The sequence below is a fragment of the Drosophila miranda genome (genome assembly GCF_003369915.1).
Source record: "Drosophila miranda strain MSH22 chromosome Y unlocalized genomic scaffold, D.miranda_PacBio2.1 Contig_Y1_pilon, whole genome shotgun sequence".
In the NCBI taxonomy this organism is placed as follows: Eukaryota; Metazoa; Arthropoda; class Insecta; order Diptera; family Drosophilidae; genus Drosophila; species Drosophila miranda.
Window position 1 is genome coordinate 35703242 of NW_022881603.1, and position 22627 is coordinate 35725868.

At 47.7% G+C, this 22627-nt stretch overlaps 2 protein-coding genes across 5 annotated transcripts; both read right to left on the reverse strand.

Annotated features, from left to right (window-relative positions):
* Positions 1-1592: 1592 nt before the first annotated feature.
* LOC117185856 lies at positions 1593-13321 on the reverse strand. 3 transcript variants are annotated; one of them, XM_033396787.1, is made up of 5 exons: positions 13164-13321; positions 12871-12932; positions 12423-12818; positions 2690-2899; positions 1593-2613 (listed from the first exon to the last, which is right to left on the reverse strand). In XM_033396787.1, exons 3-5 carry the CDS (start codon positions 12771-12773, stop codon positions 2389-2391), a joined length of 786 nt encoding a protein of 261 aa, XP_033252678.1. In that variant the 5' UTR covers positions 12774-12818; positions 12871-12932; positions 13164-13321; the 3' UTR covers positions 1593-2388. The 3 variants fall into 3 exon arrangements, with proteins under 3 accessions (XP_033252678.1, XP_033252676.1, XP_033252677.1); XM_033396785.1 differs by lacking the exon at positions 12871-12932; XM_033396786.1 differs by lacking the exon at positions 13164-13321 and having other exon boundaries at positions 12871-12997.
* Positions 13322-20685: 7364 nt separating this feature from the next.
* Positions 20686-21825, reverse strand: LOC117191835. Of its 2 annotated transcripts, XM_033396605.1 has the most exons (3): positions 21671-21825; positions 21377-21438; positions 20686-21324 (listed from the first exon to the last, which is right to left on the reverse strand). In XM_033396605.1, exon 3 carries the CDS (start codon positions 21277-21279, stop codon positions 20908-20910), a length of 372 nt encoding a protein of 123 aa, XP_033252496.1. In that variant the 5' UTR covers positions 21280-21324; positions 21377-21438; positions 21671-21825; the 3' UTR covers positions 20686-20907. The 2 variants fall into 2 exon arrangements, with proteins under 2 accessions (XP_033252496.1, XP_033252495.1); XM_033396604.1 differs by lacking the exon at positions 21377-21438 and having other exon boundaries at positions 20687-21324.
* Between the last annotated feature and the right edge of the window lie 802 nt (positions 21826-22627).

The following is a 22627-nucleotide window of genomic DNA, read 5'->3' on the forward strand; positions in this document are numbered from 1 at the left end:
TAGGAAAAAGTAAAAGAAAAAGTAAAATGAAAACAATACGAGTAAACCATGAATTTTACCTGAATTCTAACGGATGTTCCTGGAAAATGTGAACACGAACAGCTGGACAAGAATCATTTCTTAGTGTTTCATTCTTTTGGCCTGTTGGTTGAGGAATTGGTCGGACAAGCAATCCAATGAAGTGGAGCATTGTTTGATTTGTAGAAAATGTCATATTACCACCTCCTCTCCACTCTTGGGAGCACCCTTTAGGCATTAATTGCTTTTGTTTGCCATTGGTTGAGTGCTGCCTCTCCAATGAGACGATGGTTTGATCTGCTCAATCCAGACATCATGCCATTCCACTCAACGGCATTAGACATACCTCCAGTTCCCACTCCAGCTCCTGCTCATCATACCCCCACATCCCAGCCGGGACTAAGCTTAAGTGCACTGTCAGAAGCACTGGAAAGCAGACACAAATAAATTATATAAATTTTGAATGCATGTGATTCGAAACGAGTATGAGGGGAGCTCAGGTGCTGCCAGCCAGTCCCCGTCCCCCACCAGCTCAGTGGGCTGCTATGGAGCCATAGTGAAGGAGTTTATAGGGAGTTTATAGGGTACCCAGACGCGCATAGCTCGTGCATAAATCTCTCATAGTTGCTAATGTAAACCACAGCTGGCAGCTACTCCCAATCCGCCTCTCAGATGGCATCCGCCGCAAGTTCGAACTTTTGCGAAAGAATATCAACTGAACGAACAAAAAGCACAAAAGTTGCCTGGGAAATGAGTCGGTTAGCTCAAACACACAGATAAACCCGGGAACATATTTCCCTACAAGCCACTATAAGACACAGACCAAAGGTTCTATGTGTGATTCCGTCTCTCTGTCTGCATTTATCTGTCAAAATTCCAGCTGCGCTGGCCTCGGGTCTCTGGCCTCCGGTCTTCATCGTTTCTATTTTCATCGTAACATCCTTTGTCTCTGTCGGCGCCTTCCGTTTCCCAGAGCAGTTGTATTTGGCTTACCAATCTGTCGGACTTCCACTGTGATGCTCACAGTAGATGAGCTGACTAGGTTGGCTCTGACGCTCGATTGAGGAATTCGCCAAATTCGTTGGAATGTTGCTTTTCAGGCTTCTTTGCAGGCTTCCATCCGATATAAACGTACCTTACTCTCACTGGACGCCGAATCAATTCTGCTGCTGGCCGTTGCAGTCCACTGCTCTGGATCGCAATTGTGTCCATTAAACATGCTCTGCTCTACAAATTTGATGAAGCCCATCTAGTTCGTAGTTGCCCTTGGCAGTAACTGAAAGGAAAAACTCGTAGCACATAAAGTTTAAACGTTAAAGAACACATCTATTTACATCTTCTCCTACCATTTGGCCACTTCGGATAATTAAAGCTGGGCCCAATTCCAAGGGCACTGCAAGTGTCAGCTGAGGCACAGGAAATGCCCTTTCGGCATTCGACAATGAGAGCCCATACTGCAATTTCCGTTTACTTGGCCCCTGGCATCGACATACAAACTTATACAATAAAAGTCGAACAACCACAAGTAAATTGGGAAAGAAAACGCCTTTCGAACACATTTATTCTTCATTTATTGTATCGATAAAAAGTAATTTTCACACAATGACCACAAATTTTTTCCGAGTATTGCACACGTAACAGATTAAAATTTGAATTGAATTGCTGGTGGACAAAACGAAGAAGTAAAGTCGATTGAATAAATTACCCTCTCCTCCTATTTGGTGCAGAAAAGTGTTTTGTTTTATTGTGAACAAATCCATAAAAACATTAAGTACAATTCGGTTGGTGCTTAGTGTGAGCATTTATGCAACAGGCATTTGATTTGGACTCAATTACAGCCAAAAACTATTGCTTTTTGGTTGGTATTTACCTGGACTGTGCTACGGAGTCAACAGACATACCAAAGAATGGTGTGTTCTCATTATGGAGGAGTAAGGTACAGACAGGGCCGTTTCGTCGATGCCCCACTGGGTGGGACGAGTGTAAAGGTATCTAAGAGACTGGGGATCGGCCTTTGAGACCTTTTAGGTTACACAGCTATTGGTCTAGGAACAATGGTCGGCTGAGACTGAGATTGGACATTCTAGGTGAGAGTATATCTATGAAAATGTGGGCTCGAAAAATACACAACAATTAGCGCTAGACATGCAGATAAAACCCCCGCAAAATCACTTCAAATCGGTCGCTTCGCTCCAAGTGCCAGCATCAAAACGTGTTTCCAAAAATACCCGAAATCTTGGGGTTCCGGCTTGACAATAAAAACTCGTACAAATTCCTTACATTTCTATCATAAGCGGCGGTTCCGTTCTGTGCCGTTCCCATTCCATTCCCAATTATCCCAAACTCTTCAATGTGACTCACGGATGTCCCCTAGCAGGACAGCTCCATGGATCGCCGCGCCGTCTCGCTCTGCGCACAGTATTCGCTGTCCTTTGGCTCCCGTCCTGTAATGTCCACCAGCGAATTGGGATCCATGTTGGAGAGCTTGTCCAAATAGTCGTCATTGACGAAGTTCTGCTGCAGCTTGCCCACCAATTTCCGTAGGCGTTGGGCATCCAATGAGGGTCGCCGCAAATTGGCATTATAATCGCTCGGCTGCGGGGCAGTACATTGGAAGAGGCCGGTTGAAAAAGTGAGAGGTGAGAGGGAAAATGTGTTAGGTCTAACTCACATCTCGCCACAGCTCTCCCGGAAAGACTGCAATCAGCTCGGCATTTGGCTCCAAGGTGCTGAAGTACTCCTCGTCATCCACTTCGGTGCCATCGCAGTCCAGGTGTATCGCCGGGTCAGCGCGCTGGAACTTTGCTGCCACCTTCAGGCGCATCTCCGCGAGTGTGGTTGCCACCACAGCCTTGCGTATGTTGCGTGTGATGTCCTTGATCTGCAGGTTAAAGCAATTTAGTGGATATATTTGCCCAGTAGTAGAAAACCAAAAACTCCGCCAAATAACAAAAGAACATAGCATTTAAAATTGCTCAGTTGCTCCCATTTAAAGTTATAATGTATGTCCCCCGAAAGAAAGCCCCACAACGGCCCCAGAAAATGTTGGCTTTAACTCACAAAAGCCCCCAGCGGCATACGTGTACGTATCTCTCCCCTTAAGTTCTCAATACAAACAATAAAAACCAATGAAGCGGCTGTGATAAGGAGACAAAACATGAGGGTAATGGAGATGTATTGTGTAAGTATTCTTGATAGAGATGCCGGAGGCAGGCAGAGGCAACCAATCAATTTATTATTTGCCAGCGCAACAAAGCACCCGTACAATGGCAAGGTCGAGGCCAGGTAACCGATTATATTTTCATTCCTTTCACTCGTCTGTCTTTTTTTTCGGGCCTATGAAATTGCTACTGAAATATTTAAAGCCTAGTGCTTAAAGTAAAAGCCTAGAATGGATTGATGGATGGAAGGGTCAAGCAAAAGGACAACGAAGTCAGCAACAGAAGCAGAAACAAAAATGGCACAAACCAGCCCAGAGCAATCAAAAAGGAGCAAACGCCCCGCTCCAAAGGGTCGGGAATAGGTTGGGCCGGGCCAATCGCCAAAGGATTTCCGCTCACTATGATGGATCTGCAGGTGTCGACTGCTGACAGCCGACTGTCAGGCGGTTTGCGGCCATTTAATCGCAGTACCATCTCTATTCTCCGACTTCCTAATCGATGGCACTCTGACTTGGACGACTCCCCGACGACTGGCATCAATCAATTCGCCAGCCACTTTGTCTCGTAACCCAATTATACGATGCTTAGAGGACCCATCAAATGACCAACCACATCTCGAGTCTGGCCAGAGTCTCGACAGCTCGACGTCTGCTCGTCTGGATGTCTGATGCTTCGACGACAATGAAAATGTATCATGCCTTTCACGCGAATTCGAATGGATGCCAGTCACGGCGGGGGTTAAGTGGGATCGCACTTATATTACGTGGATATTTTCAACTGGTTTGTGGGTTTGTGGACTAGACAAGGGAGTTTCCCTTGAATCCATTATGTGGGTATGGCACAGTACGTGTATTCAATCAGCTATCTGCCTGTCCAAAGGGCAAGGGTAAGTCTGGGCCATATGCCAATGGCCTGCGGTTTTGTTTGCACTTTATACGTCTTTCGACTTGGCTTTTCTGAATGTCAGCCCACACCTATTCTCCTTTCGAGGCTGTTGCCTCTACTTTCTGCTGCCAAAAAGTCATTATAACTTGGGCTTCTGCTGTTGCTCGGTCTCTTAGCTGATGGAAACAATTTTTTTTCTGAGTGGTTGAGTCGGCGTTGGCTCCGGGCTGGCAATGAACCCTAAATTTTGGAAAACCCCTTGCCCAAATTCCTTTCAACATTGTGCAGGAGTCTTTCAGTCACAATCAACTCAATGGCCCTGCCCTGCTGAGTGGATTCATCAACCAGATCAACACGATTGTTCTTCCACTCGGTGTCCCGATCTATCGGAGCTCGGCTCTAATGAGAGCAGTCATGAGTACACAGGTGAGCCGTGAGCCGGGCAGGGCCAATATGTACCTCTGTGCGGTTGGGTCTGCGTTGGTACTCGCATTTCTGTTTGCCTGCCACTGTCAATATTGTCCCTGTAAATTTGTAGTTTGTATAGCAGGAGCAGCGGCAGGACAGGCCAAAGCATTACACGGGCAATGGGCAGAGATGCCCATGCCAATGAAGACATGAATTCAACATGAGGACCACGAGAGACACAAGAGGAGGAGGCAACTTTTATGTGTGTCTGTTTCTGTTTCTATGTCGGAGTGTATGCAGCTCTGGACTATGCCGTGCTAATACGAGTAGTGCTTACAAACCATGCAAATTGGGGACAATTAGAGGTTCTAAATTGACACAAGCCGATAGAGAGAAGAGGGTACCGCAATGGAGTGTTATGGTACTTCGCAGGAAATTTTCCTCCTTCATTTTCTATGTTTTTGTAGTGGGGCGGATCGAAGCTCAACTCTCCCACAACGCAATTGCTGTAGCCGTCATAAGAAATGAAAACCGTTATGTTTAGTGGTATATATATAATTATGTGTGTGTATTTGGTTGGACGGTCGCGCGGTAGATCGGCCGTCTGAACTCTATGCCTTATGGTGCTTTTTCTGCCGTGAGCGCCGTGTGGATCGTGGATTGTGGATCCGAGCGCCCCTCCGAGCGCGCGAGAGCGAGTTGGGACCGGGGCGCACGGAGTTGGCACAGTGCGCGGAAATTGTTTACGGCTGGCCTGAACATCCTCCCCCCCCCCCTTGCAGGATTGCAAAGTATAATGGGGTGGCCTATGGCTGGGCGTACGCCCCGGACCCGATTCATCCCAAAAAAAGGCGCTCTGGACTTGACAAGGACGTCGACTCAGTGTCGCTCCACGGTCGGATAGGCGTGAGGATGCGCAAAACGGGAGTTGCTCTTGAGGAATCTGTGGATGGCGCCGTGGTTCCTACGACGGGGCGGCTCGCGGGGAGACGAGTGTGTCGTTCGTCGTGAGCCGATGTAGATGGCGACGGTACAGTCGCGGCTGAGCGGGCTGGACGACGAGGGCGGCGTTTTGCATGGTTCGATTTAGATGGCGACGATGCTCCCGAGGCTGAGCGGACCGGACGACGAGACGTGGGTACGTGGAGTAGCGTGTGGTTGTTTTTGCCGGAGTGTTGGTGAGCCAGGCAGTTCCCGCAATACTGGTTGATAAGGACAGCTCGGAGTTTCTCTTCGGGGCTCAGAAGAAGAAATTGGTGGTAGGTCCGTAGCGGAATGACTCCTTGGCAGATTCGGCAACGGTAGGAGCCAATTTCCCGAGCACGTCGGTTCTCCCTGGTGCGGTTGGCGCGGGGACGTGGGCCATATCTGGGTGCGGAGAACTAAATTGAAATAAAGGCGTCGAAGACACATTAGTAACGATCTTGGAACGGGTGAGAGGCACATTTAAGACATTGGAAATTGCCGCCCGGTTACATAGTCTGGTGAGGCTATGTTGATCTAAGGACGGATTCACCTTCGAGTTCAGGCTCGAATTCGGACCGGAGCGTAGAGCTTTCATACAGTGCATATTTTGGAAATATTTCCGTCGGTCAGGAGACCGTTCGAGAACTTCTGCGGAGGGAGCTGGAAGGAAATTGCTGTCGTAAAAAGACCCCGAGTCTTCTACCAGTGTGATAGGTCGTCTGGAAATTTGACTCGAGAACGATGAGATTTGATTCATCACCTGAGGCACTGGACCTGTGAGTACCCAGCCGAAAATGGTCTCCTGCCCGAGGAGAGAGCCACAGATGATGGTCAGTGAGCCACTTAACTGAATGGACGGAAGGATATCCGCTCCAATCAGGATATCTATTTGTGAACTCTCATAGAAGGTCGGATCCGCCCATGAGAGGTTCGGCAGGTCTTTCAAGAACCCTTGCGAGATCGGATGCGATGGAATATTCGCGGCCAATTCCGGAATATCGTAGGCTGTGGCATTTAGTTGTAAGCCCGGCTTAGTCGGAGAACGGATGGAAAAACTGCAGAGCTTCTTTGACTAAGCGGATACGGCATTATTTAGGCCGGATACCTGTGCCTGGATACGTTGGAATGGCAATTTGATCATGTCCACAAGACGTTCTGTAATGAACGTCGCCTCTGAGCCAGAGTCGATCAGAGCGCGGGCGTGGAAAGTTTTTCCCAGGTGGCAAATATTAACGATGGCCGTGCCTAGGAGGACAGCACTCGTGCCGGAGGCGAAATATGACTGAACGTTTGGCTGGGCTTCGGACGAACTTGGATTTTGTACGCTTGGTACTCGTAGATGTAGCTCGGGCCACGCTGAGGAATTTTGTGCCGTTGTGGAAATCGCCTCGCTGGAGTTTGCTGGATTGCTACGGTGGAGAAGCGGGTGGCGCCGGTCTCCACAAATTATGCAATTGTGGGCGCTTTGGCATGCTCGTATCTGGTGGCCCCTTGCAAAGCAGTTCAAACAAAGCTGCTTTTGCTTAATGTAGTCGGAGCGAGCGCCAGCGGGCATTTGAAGGAAGTAAGGGCATAACCGGATTGGATGATACTCTTTGGAGCAGAGATCACACGTGCTCCTCGTTTGATTCACTGTGGTCTCGAACGAGTGGGCACTCCTAGGATAAGGACTTCCTTGAGACCGAAACGGATTGCTTCTCGAATTGTCTGCAGTGCGTATGCTAGCCCTGGAGTGGGCCTGAGTCTCCATGCCTGGATGGTCGTCCTCGGTCACTTCGAGAGACAGGTACCGCTCCGCCAGGAACTTGTCCATGGCGTGCCAGGTGGGAATTTCGGACTTGTGCGTCACGGATTGCTCCCAAAGCTCTAACTCGGTACGGATTTGGGGCAGACTGAAAAGGATCTTCAGCTGGGCCTTGAGTATCAGCCTCTTGTTTTGGAAACGCTCACGGAGGGCGTTCCATGCGGACGCGAAACCCTCGTTCGTAAGTGGAGCCTGTGCCACTTTGTCGTGGGCTTCACCGCTGATCTTTTTGTTGAGGTGGAACAGTTTTTCCACTGGAGCCAACCTTGGGTTTTCTATGTAGATGGCGGTGAACAGGTCTCGGAACGTGGGCCACAGCTGGTAGTCCCCACTGAAAACTTCAGTGTCACATGGAGGGAGGCGGCAACCGACGGAAGTCGGCACTTGAACGGCCAGTTGCGGCGTGTGAGGGACAGTCGGGGGCTCGAGCTGATCGTTCAGTTCGGCCAGGCATTGCGCGTAGACCGCGTAGCAGTCATCGTACATCTCTTGGACATAAGCTACACCCTCTGGATCCTCTTCCGCCATCGTCACCGAACAGGCCGCGAACTCCGCGTCCACCTTTGCCCACAGGCTTCGGAGTTGTTCTCGATGGACTTGGGAGAGCGAGCGGGTTGGTGTGCTAGCATCTGGAGCGCTGAGCTTCTGGTCGAAGCGGGTCAGTCTGCTTGCGGCCAAGGCAAACTTAGTTTGTGCGGAACTGGCGGCCATAGTGCTAGGAGCCGTGCGAGGGACTCCCGAGGGGAGCAACAAATCCTCGAAGGCATGTGGTGCGTGAGCCCTGGACGTGGTCGGACCTCGCTCAGCTGGGGCCGGACGGGAAGATGTGGGCGTAGTGACTGAGCCGTTGGAGCTGGGTGGATGGGTCAAACTCAGCGAACTCACCCGCTTAAACTTCTTGCGAGATTTCTTCAAAACAGTGGGCATGTTTTGCTGATGGATCTGCGATAACGCGTAGTAGAGTCGCAAAGGTAGGTGAGCGGAAATGGCGACGTGGAATATTAGAACTACGAACCGTGGATATGTGGTTTTGGTGGAATTTATTGCGAGTATTTAAATTATGGAAATAGTACACCGTGGCCGGAATATATAGATATAAATACTACGATTGAACTACGGTTGAAAACAATATACTCTCGAAATGCAGGGTAGCGCGTCACTTGGCGTTCCGTTACAGTCAAGCGCGGCACCGAAAAATATTCTCCCAACAACTACAACGCAGGCAAACGGTGGAGAAGCGAAAGCGAAAAGAAAAACGAAAAGAATGCACCGCTGCTGCTGCTTGTATGTGTGTATGTATGGCTGTAAGTGCTATGTACCGCGGCTTGGGTTGAAGAGATGTCAAACAACGGGTAAAACGGTGGATAACCGTTTTATATACAATATGTATATTATATATGTAGATGTGCAAGAATATGCTAATTTAAAATGCGTACGTATAGATATGTAAGATAAATACATATGTATGTATGTGCAGTATGTATGGATCGTTATTTTGTTGGTAGTATAATTAGTTAAATAAGGAGGCGCAGTGATTTGTTATTTTATTTCCTTATAAAACCGACAAACTATGGAACGTTGAGCATGCACGGAATAAACCACAAAAATAATTGCAAGAATATGCCTTTATGTTTGTTGCCAGCCGCTTGGATTGCGTTGCGATGTGTACATACATGTATGTACATATGTATGTATGTTAGCAACGAAAGTTCAGCTGGTAGCTGGAGAGGTAAGAATATTATTTACACTGGATCGGAAGCTGAACGCAGGAGTTAGCTCGGATCAAATTAAACCTTTGGAGAAGTAGGAAGCCACAACCGTTGGCAGAACGAAGTATGTACATACACATGCATGTACATATGCCACGGGAACTCGGACTGGGATGGAAAACTCGCACAAAATCACTGCACTGTTGTTAGGCACAATCGAAGAGTACTTCTCTTGAACTTGGAGCGATCCGCCGATGCTGGCTGGGGTGAGCTTCTCCTTATGGGGAAGGCGAAGATCCTGCTCGAAGGACCAATGTTTGTAGGGGGGCGGATCGAAGCTCAACTCTCCCACAACGCAATTGCTGTAGCCGTCATAAGAAATGAAAACCGTTATGTTTAGTGGTATATATATAATTATGTGTGTGTATTTGGTTGGACGGTCGCGCGGTAGATCGGCCGTCTGAAGCGGGGGTGAAATCGTAACTGCTTAACTCTATGCCTTATGGTGCTTTTTCTGCCGTGAGCGCCGTGTGGATCGGGGATTGTGGATCCGAGCGCCCCTCCGAGCGCGCGAGAGCGAGTTGGGACCGGGGCGCACGGAGTTGGCGGGCGAGGCTTCTCCCTTGACGTCTTCTTTTCCAAATGCCGTTCTCTGGTTTCTGTTTTCTGTTGGCTCCTGTCTTGTTCTCTGATGTTATTCATCGTTTCTGTGGCCCCGTGGGTAATTTAATTCCGGCCATGACGCGGCTGCTTTTTCTTCCTTTTTCCGCTTTTAAGCTCATTTGGAAGGTGTCTGTGTGGGTATGTGGCTGTGCACTCTGGAGCACGGGACTTTTTTTGAATCCAATTGGATGTGGACTGCAACATGGAAATCGCATTTGCGACTCAGGAACTGTGCGTGGAGCGAATGCCGACAGGACATGGTGGGAAAATGTCAGTCCCTCAGGAATCATACGTGCAATTCAGTGAACTTTTAACTGAGCGATGCTTCGCAATTTCTGTGATCAAATTCGCAGAATCATTGATTGATTTCACACGAAATGATATGTGTTGTTCTAGCAAGTAATATGCTCCAGCAGAGTACAATTGATGTCAGATTTCCCCATAAAGTCAACGGAGTGTAAGTAATCCAATAAACTCATTAGTTCCTACATATATGTACTTTCCCATGCAGTTTCATTGACTCTCCCAGCGAGTAGATTGCATGTTCCATCAATTCCATTCTCTCAAAGCTGTACAAATTTGATAAGCACCATCCCCACACACACGGACTGCTTTGAAAGGAGAGTGATGGAAGAGGAGTCCGAGGTGGGGTTAATTAATTAGCTAAAATACGCATGAATTACACATTTGTTTATCATCCGTCATCCCTTTGCCCTCTATCCTCTGCGTGCCACTAATAAATTGCCCAACTTTCGGGCACTGGCAAGCTGTCAATTAATTGTTATATGCTTTTGCTGCTACTGCTATTGCTGCTCCTGTCTGTCTCCGTGGGCGTGGCTGTGGGCAGAGCTTATCATTTATGCAGTGGGCCCGGTGCTGATCTTTTGGCCATCTCGTATTGCTGTGGCGGCAGTCTCTTTAATGGCTTTAGCACACACTCAATCGATTAGGCCAGAGCTCCTTGAGAGGAGCAGTTCTTGGCCCAGCCCGATGATGCCGTGCCGAGTGCCAGACGGCTCGTTATCGTCTCACGGATGGCTGCAGACGAGACGGCTTATTGGATGGTTGGTCGATTGCAGGAGGGGGTGCCGTTCAATCTGGTTCAATTCATATTGGCGCCCGCATGCTTCTCCTGCTGCTGCTTTTGCTATTTTATCTAGCTGAACGAACAGTTTAAACATTTTAATTAATTTTCAATTCTTGGCCATCCACAAAATTGGCATCCTTTTGCCCAGTTTGTGGTGAACTAATATTATTCGTATAGCCATGAAAAACGAAATAATGAATAAAGAACACAAACAATAAAAAGAACGAGGGGAACGTTGTGAGTTGCTGCGGACACCGCAACTCTACAGTTATACCCGATACTAATTCAGTATGGCTTTCCTCCGGCAGACGCTGCTAATATTAAACGACACGACAAAGAGTGCGTGCGAGAGAGACAGAAAATCAGTCTGAGCGTGACGTCGGGCGCTGCGTAGCCAGTGCAAATTGATTTGTTCCTTTTGGCTATAAAAATGATCTGATCTGGTCCAGATTCAGCAATCTGATAGATATGGTCGTTATCTATGATTCTGCGTTTTTAGTTTTCTCGAATGTGCAATATTGTGGATGCAACAGATTTTCGTCCTTTGTGGGGGCGGAAGGGGGTGGGGCGAAATTCTGAGATATACGTTTTATAGTGAGATCTAACAGAAGTGCGGATACCAAATTTGGTTACTCTAGCCTTAATAGTCTCTGAGATTTAGGGATGCCCAAGATTTTCGTCCTTTGCGGGGTCGGAAGGGGGTGTGGCGAAATTTGGACACGAAACGGTCAAGGTCCGATATCACAGGAGTGTGGATACCAAATTTGGTTGCTCTGGCTCTTATAGGTTTTGAGATCCTTGAACTCATATTTTTCAATTGGCAAAGCCGACCATGAAACCTGTGTGTTAGAGAGAGACAGAGCGAGAAAGAATGAAATTGTTTTCTTGATTCTGGCTATAATAATTATACGATCTGGTTGAGATTTTACACTCTAGAACATATAGTCATCCTCTACGATTCTGCGTTTTTGGTTTTATCGTATCTTTAAAAATGTGGATGCCACAGATTTTCGTTCTTTGTGGGGGCGGAAGTGGGCGGGGCGAAGTTTTGAAATATTTTTGTAGCAGTGACATATCACAGAAGTCTGGATCCAAGACATCGTTGCTCTAGATCTTATAGTCTTTGAGCACTAGGCGCTGAAGGGGACGGACGGACGGACGGACGGACGGACGGACGGACGGACGGACGGACGGACGGACGGACGGACGGACGGACGGACAGACGGACAGACAGACAGGGCTCAATCGACTCGGCTATTGATGCTGATCAAGAATATATATACTTTATGGGGTCGGAAACGATTCCTTCTGGACGTTACACACATCCACTTTTACCACAAATCTAATATACCCCAATACTCATTTTGAGTATCGGGTATAAAAAGAATAATAATGAAAATATTCTGGCTGGGAATTAGGGTTTTTTTTTGCTTCAGCCCTGCCTCGGCCAAAAAAACTTCAAAAATTAACCAAACGCTTCAGCGGCGGCGGCCATAGAAGCACCAATGTCGATGCCCCTCCACGTGGATGGCTCTGAAGTGGCCCGGACAGCTTTTTTCGGGCCATGCTGCTGATGCTGGTGTTGGACTGACTCTTCACAACTTTTACACCAGCAACAGCGCGGGGCACTGCCATAATCACTGAACGGAATTCTGGCCCAGTGAGCATAAAGCTCATGAAGGGCGTAGCGCGCACAAGGGCTATGGCTGTACGGTACCCACCTTGAAGGGTTTGCTGTTGTCCAGTTGGGCGAAATCCTCCTCGGACATGGTGGGCGGCGGTGTGGGTGTGCTGCTGTGGGGCGAGAGAGCCAGCTCCAGTGTGATGCTGTCCGTGGCATCATCCGCCTCGGCATCCACTTCAATGTCATCGCCATCCGCATCCAGTTCTGCGGTCCGTGTCAATGTTTGTTGTCTGGATGGTGGGGCAGATCCAGATACAGATCCAGCGCCTGCGAGTGCTCCTGGTCCCTTTGTAGTTTCTATTCCTGTTCCCTCTGCTCCTTGCGATTCCATTCCAGTGTCTGCATCTGCCATTCCGGTGACAATTTTACTATCTTCCGCTGCATTCATTTCTGTCCTCTCTTTTTTCTCTCCGAACTTTTCGAGTCTGCAACACTACCAAAGGATTTATGACAAGCAAACAAAATTTGAGCATTAATTGAAATACCTAGTTCGCTGGGAATGCGGTAATGGATCCTACGAGTTTGAAACAGTTAAGAACACTTTCCCCTGGGAAACGGTTACAGGAAGAACCCATCATTTCTCATAGCTGAATAAATGTTTACAAAATATTTTACGAACTTTTGCCATCAGGAAAATGTACTAAATGTTTTCAATGTTTAGCTCCTTTTGGCTTTAGAAAAATGATTAAATGTTTTAACATATTAGGATTATTAAATTTATTTTTTTTTACTTAAACACTTTATTTGTGTAGTGTTTTTCCTATGGATTTGTGTTTACCTTCTAATTAATTTTGCACCGGGGAACTGTTCACATTGTTTTTCAAAACATTTTTCACCAATTTATTGCCGATTAAATACGCTACGTGAGACACCGCCGGAGTTCCGCCGCTTCTCAACAGCCAAGTGCAACAAAAGCCGGTCGAGCTTGGAATAAATTGCCAGACATCCGACCGCCCTGTATTTAAACAAGTCAGGACATCGCTCGGCAATAGCCTCGGCCTTTGCAAACACAGCCAGCACCCGCCAAGCAAAGTCAGAGGGAAAACCACGAAAACCCAACAAAGAAAAGCCAACTCGGAGCTTTCGCAAAGAGAGCGCCAGAGCGCTAACAGAGGCCTGTTAAGGTTCTGTTAGGCTAGAGGCTGAATGGGCGTGTCTGGGAAGCAGACACCCATGAAATGTCTGGCCGGGACGGGACTCTATTGGACTCTATGGGACTCTATGACCTGTGAATGGAACAAACATTCTCGGAGCAGGTGCCACAGCCAAGCAAATAGTTGCACTTGGCCGAACAACACCCGCATATAGAGGAGAATGTACATAAAGGCAGTAACTATAAATAATTTAGCCCGAACTTTTCGAGGCGTAAGGGCAAAGTTTAGGTTAGGTTAGGTTAGGTTGACCCGGACGGCCCTCAGAGGGGGCCCCACATAGGCCAGTATGGCCCTTAGTTGTCCGGATAGGGGGGGGGGGGTATGAACCGTCGCGGCAGTGTTTAGTGGGTTTTGAAGTCCTCGAGGATCGAGGTATTTTTCGCATAGGCCAGTAGTTGCTGTGGCGTCCTCTTGGAGGCATCTTCCAGTGATGCCAGCACTGGGGCGCCCAGGTACCTCCTCCTTGCCCTTAAGAGAGCAGGACAGTTGCAGATGAGATGTTCCAGGGTTTCGGTTGCCCCAGGTTCGTCACATTTCCTACAACTGTCTCTGTTTGTGATGCCTAGCTTTGTTGCATGCGCCGCAGCCAGGCAATGGCCCGTTAATATTCCCACTAATAATCTGCAGTCCTTCCGTGGTAGGTGCAGCAGGTAGTGGCTGAGTTTGTCATTGCGTTCCTTGCACATGATTTTCGAGGTTCTGCAGGCGGTGGTACTCCTCCACCTACATTCGTTTTGTGATCCGGCCTGCTTTTCTAGATCGCTTTGCAGCGTTCTGAGGGAGACAGGCACGTTCTCGGTTCTCGTATTCGCCAGCCCGACGCCTTCCTTAGCTAGTACGTCCGCCGTCTCGTTCCCTTCGATGCCCTGGTGGCTGGGAATCCAGTAGATCCGCACTGACTTTGTCGTGCTTAGGGTATCTAGTGCCTCCCTGCTCGCCAAGACATTTCTGGAACTGACTGCGGACGACTGCATGGATCTTATCGCCGCTTGGCTGTCGACGAATAGGTTGACCGCATCGTGTGCTCTTTCAGTGAGAAGAGCGACTTCCGCTGCTTTCCTGATGGCAAAAACCTCTGCCTGGAATATGCTACAATGGTCCGGTAGCTTATATGACAGCCTTATCTCAGGGTCTGTACAGTATAGGCCCGCTCCTACTCCTCCGTCCATCTTGGAGCCGTCCGTATATATATTGAGGTGCTCCGTTTGGTCTCTTCCGATTTTCCAGTCTTCAGGTCCCAAGGATGCAGCTGTTTTTACGTCGAGGCATGTTTGGGGGGTCATGTAATCAGTTGATCTGTTCATTTCCCTTCCAATTGAACTATGCCCGTATTCTTGTGGCGACATATTTCCTGAAGCGATGAGGCGTTGTGCTGCCTTTCCTGCAGTCAGACGGGCGTGGATGTCTAGGGGTTCGATTCCAAGTAGGGTTTCGAGTGCTTTTGTTGGGGTTGACCTCAGCGCCCCTGTAATACAGAGCAAAGCCTGTCGCTGAGTCCTTTCCATAAGCTTATGATACGTTTTCTTTCCAGTAGCTTGCCACCACACTAAGACTCCATACAGCAGAGTTGGTCGCACCACCGAGATGTAAATCCAATGCATCAGAGCCGGAGATAGGCCCCATGTGCTGCTGAGCATCTTCTTGGATGCATAAAGCGCAATGGTGGCCTTCTTCACCCTTTCCAATACATTGGGTTTCCATGCCAGTTTACTATCCAGTACTGTGCCCAGGTATTTGACTTGTGTTTTTGGGGTTAGCCTAGTTTGATTGATCTTCGGGGGGTCCATATCGGTACCTTGTACCTCTTGGTAAAGAGGATGAGGTCCGTCTTGTCCGCGTTGATACTGAGTCCTACTTCTTCCGCCCACTCGCGTATCTCCCTGAGTGTTCGTTGCATTAGTGAGCTGAGGGTCGATGGGCAAACACCCGTAATAAGTATGCTTATGTCGTCCGCATAAGCTGTTATTATTGGGGCCTTCCTTTCGTATCTCTTGATGAGGTCGTCGACCACCAGATTCCACAGGAGGGGCGACAGGACTCCACCCTGGGGTGTGCCTCTGTGTGCCTCTTTCACCATGGAAGCGGTGCCCCACTCCGATTGCACCCGTCTGCAACCTAGGAGGTTCCTTATCCACAGGTTGATTGCTGGGTGTGTATTAGTTGCTACCAGGCAATTTGTTATTGCTTCCGTAGCCACGTTGTTGAATGCTCCGGAGATGTCCACGAATACTCCCAGTGCATACTTTTTATTGTGAAGGGCTTTCTCAATGGTAGCTACTACCGAATGTAGTGCGGTCTCCACCGATTTCCCTTTAGTATAGGCATGCTGGTTGGTTGACATCAGTCCCCCTACCTCATTTCTGATGTGTAAGTCCAGCAGCTTTTCTAGCGTTTTTAATATAAAGGAGGTAAGGCTTATCGGTCTATAGTCCTTGGGACTCGCATGGCTGCACTTTCCTGCCTTTGGGAGGAAGACAACTCTCGAGGTTCTCCATTGGATAGGGATATAGCCAGTACTTATACAAGCTGTGAATATTGCGGAGAGCCATGGGGTAATCGCCTCTTTGGTCACCTGCATCATGGCTGGGAATATCCCGTCAAGTCCTGGTGCTTTTGTGCCCGCAAAGGAGTCTATTGCCCAGTGGATTCGCTTGGTGGTTAACAAATCTGTTGGGGGGTGTTGTTCCTCGGTTGCTAGGTCCTGGTGCTCTTTGGCATCAGCGACCTCGGTGCAACCAGGGAAATGTTCCTCCATTAGTGCTGTTAGGGCTTCGTCACTGCCCTCTGTCCACTGTCCGTCATCTAGCTTTAATTGGCTTTGTATGGTAGGCTTCTTAGAGAGCAGCTTCCGTAGCCGTGCGGTTTCTGGTACTTTCTCGATGTTGGAGCAGAAGGTCCTCCACGAGTTCCGTTGTGCTTTACGTATTTCCTTCTTGTAGCTCCTGAGTAGGAGTCTGTATTCCTCATAGACGATCCCTTCGTTCGCTTGTTTGGCGATCTTAAAGAATTCCTTGAGGTTGTCCCTTTGAAGAGAGAGATCCCGGCTCCACCAGAGTGGCTTGGACCTCTTCTTCGTCCTCGAGGGTTTGCACGATGTGTGGTAGGCGTCCAGCAACGCGTTGGATAGGGTCTCTAGAGACTTCTCTATGTCCTCCGTGGATTTCACTTTGCCCGGACTCGCGAGCTTCGAAGTAACTGTCTTTTTAAACTTTTCCCAGTTTGTATTCCGGGGGTTTCTATAGACTATTACCTTCGAAGAATGTTTGAAGTCGCACTTAAACTGAATGTACTTGTGATCTGAGAAGGAGGGTCTTTCAAGGACCCTCCAGCTAGATACCGTAGTACTGTTTCCCGTTGCTAGTGTTAGGGCTAGCACGTTGGATGAAGTCGGACCCACGAAGGTGTGCTCCTCCCCGACGTTTGCTATATATAGATTAGTATAAAGTATAAAGTCTAAGAGTGACTCACCTCTATCATTGATGTCGGTGCTTCCCCACACATTGTGGTGGGCATTGGCATCCGTCCCGATGACGAGTTGATAGTTTTTGGTGCCGGCTTCTGTCACCAGGCTCCTGAGTTAGTCGGGTGGTGCGGGTCTGTCGTGAGCCATGTAGCAGGAAGCCACCAGAAGGCGCTTTTCCTCGCTTTCCAGCATCACAACCGTCAGGTCATCCGTGCTGTAATGAGACATAAGGTAAGCATGGATTCCCTTTCGTACGAGTACGACGGTTCTGTTCCTGCTTACCGATGTTGCGTAGAACAGTTTGTGATTTGAGGACTTTAGTCCGGCCACTGAATTGCCTGTCGCAATCCAGGGCTCCTGGACTAGAGCTATGTCGGCGAGCCCTTGCTCCATGGCGATGAGGAGCTCCGAAGGGCAAAGTTTGCAAACGCAATAAAATAAAGTTGGCAGTTTCAGGGCCAAAAACTCCTATAAATGCAAAGGGTCTGAAGACCGAAAAATTTCACTTTCCGGCATAATGAGATGGGGCGAGGCCGAGCCCGAAGCCGATGCCCTTTCCCTGGCTGCATAATTAAGCCATGGAGCGAGATCGTGGTAAAAGTTTAAGTTCAAAGCTGCTTTGGTTGAGGTTAAGAGACAAAGGAACCGATTTATTAGACCCCCATCTGTCGATGTCATGGTGCAAATGCATTTTTTTGACCTGATATCAAATTTATTTTCAAAAAGCCAGAGCCAAAAGCGGAGCTTTAAAGCTTAAACACGATGTGGGGAAGAAATTTATAACTGAGTTGAGCTTACAATGCCAAAATATAGCGTATACGGCATGTATGCGGCGGCTAAAGTAATTGCCAATCTGTCAACGCAGTGCGGACATCCAGTAGCTCTGACGGATATGGGCACGTGATCATTTCCAGAGACACGTCATGCAGGAATCGCGAGTGATTCGCGTACCTCGCTCATTGATTGTTCGCTATCCCGCGGTGAGTCCTTGGAAACCGCACATTCTTCGCCTAAAAGCAGGCAGCACTCTGTGCATATTTTAGCTGACTGACCGACCGCATCGCATCAGCGAATGTCGGTTGCCATTTTGCACATTCGCCTGCTGGTTCGCCCTTCAGGCAATAATTTCCGCCTCCATTTCCCCTTTCGGGTGGCCGCCACATAATTTATGTGCCTCGGTCCGCTAATTGTGCATTGGGCCGTGGCGCGAACAACTTTTCGCATATGCAGCGAGAACCGATGTCAATTTAAATGCATAGACCCCACCCGACCAGACGGTGGAACAAATTGAAATTTTTACGCGTCGCGTCAGCCAGGTGGGTCGCCGAGGAAGTGGTGATGGTTGGCCTGCCGAAAGCCCCTTCCTCATCGACCGCCGCTCTTAATTGCATTCCATGACCTTCTTTCTGCCATTGTCCTCGTCTGCAGTCTTCAGTCTGGCAGCCATTGGGCAGTTAGATTAATTAACTCACATGTCGTCGCGGCATGAGGAGCAACATCAGCCGGAACATCAGCAGCAGGAAGTGCCTCCAAAAAGGTCACACTCAACGCATGTGGCAATGATTAATTGTCCTGCCGCAAGGTCTCGGTCTGGGCCTGGTCCTGATCCGCTGCAGGTTCAACCTTTGATATTCGAAATGGGTTTGGTTTGTTGCACTTTAAATACCCTTGCAGACGGTAGGAGTATTATGAATTGACCAAATGTTTCTGACGCCCAGAAGAAACCGTTAACAGACTTGTCCTCCTGTTTTCCTGTTTCATATGCAAGCTTGTCCCTCAGCTCAAAAACCATCCGAATGGAACTTCTTTCCAAAATAGGTAAACTATTTTGTCTGATTTGATGTCGGGGCCATACATATATGGTTCAAAAATGTCTGTACTTTCAATCAGTAGCACAAATACTCGTACTTTCACATTTTACTCAATGCAAGATCACCAAATAAATAATCCATATACAAATTAAATGTCCTTTTTTTAAATAGAAAAGTATTGAAATGAAATAGAGTTCACTTCGATAGAAACAACGAATATAAAAACGTGTAACTTAAATGCGAAATATATTTATTTGAATTTCAAAGTGTAACTGAAAACTTTTTATTTACAATTTCCACTCTTGGACAAAATCTTTGGTATGCATTTTTAAATGTAAATATATACATACATATATATTTATTTATATATATATATTGTAATTTCCCACAGGAGTGGAAGGCGAAAGGCAGCGATCGGTAACTCCGGCATTCAAGGCTCTCAAATGTTAGATACCCGCCATTCGATTCTCTCTTCTTCCTGCTGGTCGCTGGTCGCTGCTTGCTTTTTTTTGGACTTGTCAGAGCGGCACGCGAGGATTCAGTCGGCATGGCATCCGAATGTGTAAATGCCAAATATTTGCTTCTGCTCCTGCTCTTGCCCCCTGCTCTGTTCTGGCATTTGCCATTCTAAATGAACAGCAACGGAAAAAGAGAAAACGAGGGGGAACGTTGTGAGTTGCTGCGGACACCGCAACTCTACAGTTATACCCGATACTAATTCAGTATGGCTTTCCTCCGGCAGACGCTGCTAATATTAAACGACACGACAAAGAGTGCGTGCGAGAGAGACAGAAAATCAGTCTGAGCGTGACGTCGGGCGCTGCGTAGCCAGTGCAAATTGATTTGTTCCTTTTGGCTATAAAAATGATCTGATCTGGTCCAGATTCAGCAATCTGATAGATATGGTCGTTATCTATGATTCTGCGTTTTTAGTTTTCTCGAATGTGCAATATTGTGGATGCAACAGATTTTCGTCCTTTGTGGGGGCGGAAGGGGGTGGGGCGAAATTCTGAGATATACGTTTTATAGTGAGATCTAACAGAAGTGCGGATACCAAATTTGGTTACTCTAGCCTTAATAGTCTCTGAGATTTAGGGATGCCCAAGATTTTCGTCCTTTGCGGGGTCGGAAGGGGGTGTGGCGAAATTTGGACACGAAACGGTCAAGGTCCGATATCACAGGAGTGTGGATACCAAATTTGGTTGCTCTGGCTCTTATAGGTTTTGAGATCCTTGAACTCATATTTTGCAATTGGCAAAGCCGACCATGAAACCTGTGTGTTAGAGAGAGACAGAGCGAGAAAGAATGAAATTGTTTTCTTGATTCTGGCTATAATAATTATACGATCTGGTTGAGATTTTACACTCTAGAACATATAGTCATCCTCTACGATTCTGCGTTTTTGGTTTTATCGTATCTTTAAAAATGTGGATGCCACAGATTTTTGTCCTTTGTGGTGACGGAAGTGGGCGGGGCGAAGTTTTGAAATATTTTTGTAGCAGTCACATATCACAGAAGTCTGGATCCAAAACATCGTTGCTCTAGATCTTATAGTCTTTGAGCACTAGGCGCTGAAGGGGACGGACGGACGGACGGACGGACGGACAGACGGACAGACGGACAGACAGACAGGGCTCAATCGACTCGGCTATTGATGCCGATCAAGAATATATATACTCTATGGGGTCGGAAACGATTCCTTCTGGACGTTACACACATCCACTTTTACCACAAATCTAATATACCCCAATACTCATTTTGAGTATCGGGTATAAAAAGAATAATAATGAAAATATTCTGGCTGGGAATTAGGGTTTTTTTTTGCTTCAGCCCTGCCTCGGCCAAAAAAACTTCAAAAATTAACCAAACGCTTCAGCGGCGGCGGCCATAGAAGCACCAATGTCGATGCCCCTCCACGTGGATGGCTCTGAAGTGGCCCGGACAGCTTTTTTCGGGCCATGCTGCTGATGCTGGTGTTGGACTGACTCTTCACAACTTTTACACCAGCAACAGCGCGGGGCACTGCCATAATCACTGAACGGAATTCTGGCCCAGTGAGCATAAAGCTCATGAAGGGCGTAGCGCGCACAAAGGCTATGGCTGTACGGTACCCACCTTGAAGGGTTTGCTGTTGTCCAGTTGGGCGAAATCCTCCTCGGACATGGTGGGCGGCGGTGTGGGTGTGCTGCTGTGGGGCGAGAGAGCCAGCTCCAGTGTGATGCTGTCCGTGGCATCATCCGCCTCGGCATCCACTTCAATGTCATCGCCATCCGCATCCAGTTCTGCGGTCCGTGTCAATGTTTGTTGTCTGGATGGTGGGGCAGATCCAGATACAGATCCAGCGCCTGCGAGTGCTCCTGGTCCCTTTGTAGTTTCTATTCCTGTTCCCTCTGCTCCTTGCGATTCCATTCCAGTGTCTGCATCTGCCATTCCGGTGACAATTTTACTATCTTCCGCTGCATTCATTTCTGTCCTCTCTTTTTTCTCTCCGAACTTTTCGAGTCTGCAACACTACCAAAGGATTTATGACAAGCAAACAAAATTTGAGCATTAATTGAAATACCTAGTTCGCTGGGAATGCGGTAATGGATCCTACGAGTTTGAAACAGTTAAGAACACTTTCCCCTGGGAAACGGTTACAGGAAAAACCCATCATTTCTCATAGCTGAATAAATGTTTACAAAATGCTTTTACGAACTTTTGCCATCAGGAAAATGTACTAAATGTTTTCAATGTTTAGCTCCTTTTGGCTTTAGAAAAATGATTAAATGTTTTAACATATTAGGATTATTAAATTTATTTTTTTTTACTTAAACACTTTATTTGTGTAATGTTTTTCCTATGGATTTGTGTTTACCTTCTAATTAATTTTGCACCGGGGAACTGTTCACATTGTTTTTCAAAACATTTTTCACCAATTTATTGCCGATTAAATACGCTACGTGAGACACCGCCGGAGTTCCGCCGCTTCTCAACAGCCAAGTGCAACAAAAGCCGGTCGAGCTTGGAATAAATTGCCAGACATCCGACCGCCCTGTATTTAAACAAGTCAGGACATCGCTCGGCAATAGCCTCGGCCTTTGCAAGCACAGCCAGCACCCGCCAAGCAAAGTCAGAGGGAAAACCAGGAAAACCCAACAAAGAAAAGCCAACTCGGAGCTTTCGCAAAGAGAGCGCCAGAGCGCTAACAGAGGCCTGTTAAGGTTCTGTTAGGCTAGAGGCTGAATGGGCGTGACTGGGAAGCAGACACCCATGAAATGTCTGGCCGGGACGGGACTCTATTGGACTCTATGGGACTCTATGACCTGTGAATGGAACAAACATTCTCGGAGCAGGTGCCACAGCCAAGCAAATAGTTGCACTTGACCGAACAACACCCGCATATAGAGGAGAATGTACATAAAGGCAGTAACTATAAATAATTTAGCCCGAACTTTTCGAGGCGTAAGGGCAAAGTTTGCAAACGCAATAAAATAAAGTTGGCAGTTTCAGGGCCAAAAACTCCTATAAATGCAAAGGGTCTGAAGACCGAAAAATTTCGCTTCCCGGCATAATGAGAGGGGGCGAGGCCGAGCCCGAAGCCGATGCCCTTTCCCTGGCTGCATAATTAAGCCATGGAGCGAGATCGTGGTAAAAGTTTAAGTTCAAAGCTGCTTTGGTTGAGGTTAAGAGACAAAGGAACCGATTTATTAGACCCCCATCTGTCGATGTCATGGTGCAAATGCATTCTTTTGACCTGATATCAAATTTATTTTCAAAAGCCAGAGCCAAAAGCGGAGCTTTAAAGCTTAAACACGATGTGGGGAAGAAATTT

Coding starts and splice junctions, on each gene's coding strand:
- LOC117185856 (XM_033396785.1), bottom strand. CDS start 12,773: ATGAATGCAGCGGAAGATAGTAAAATTGTCACCGGAATGGCAGATGCA. Junction 2,900..12,422: donor ACAACAGCAAACCCTTCAAG/GTGGGTACCGTA, acceptor TTTAACCTGCAG/ATCAAGGACATCACACGCAA. Junction 2,614..2,689: donor CGGGAGAGCTGTGGCGAGAT/GTGAGTTAGACC, acceptor ACTGCCCCGCAG/CCGAGCGATTATAATGCCAA.
- LOC117191835 (XM_033396605.1), bottom strand. CDS start 21,279: ATGAATGCAGCGGAAGATAGTAAAATTGTCACCGGAATGGCAGATGCA.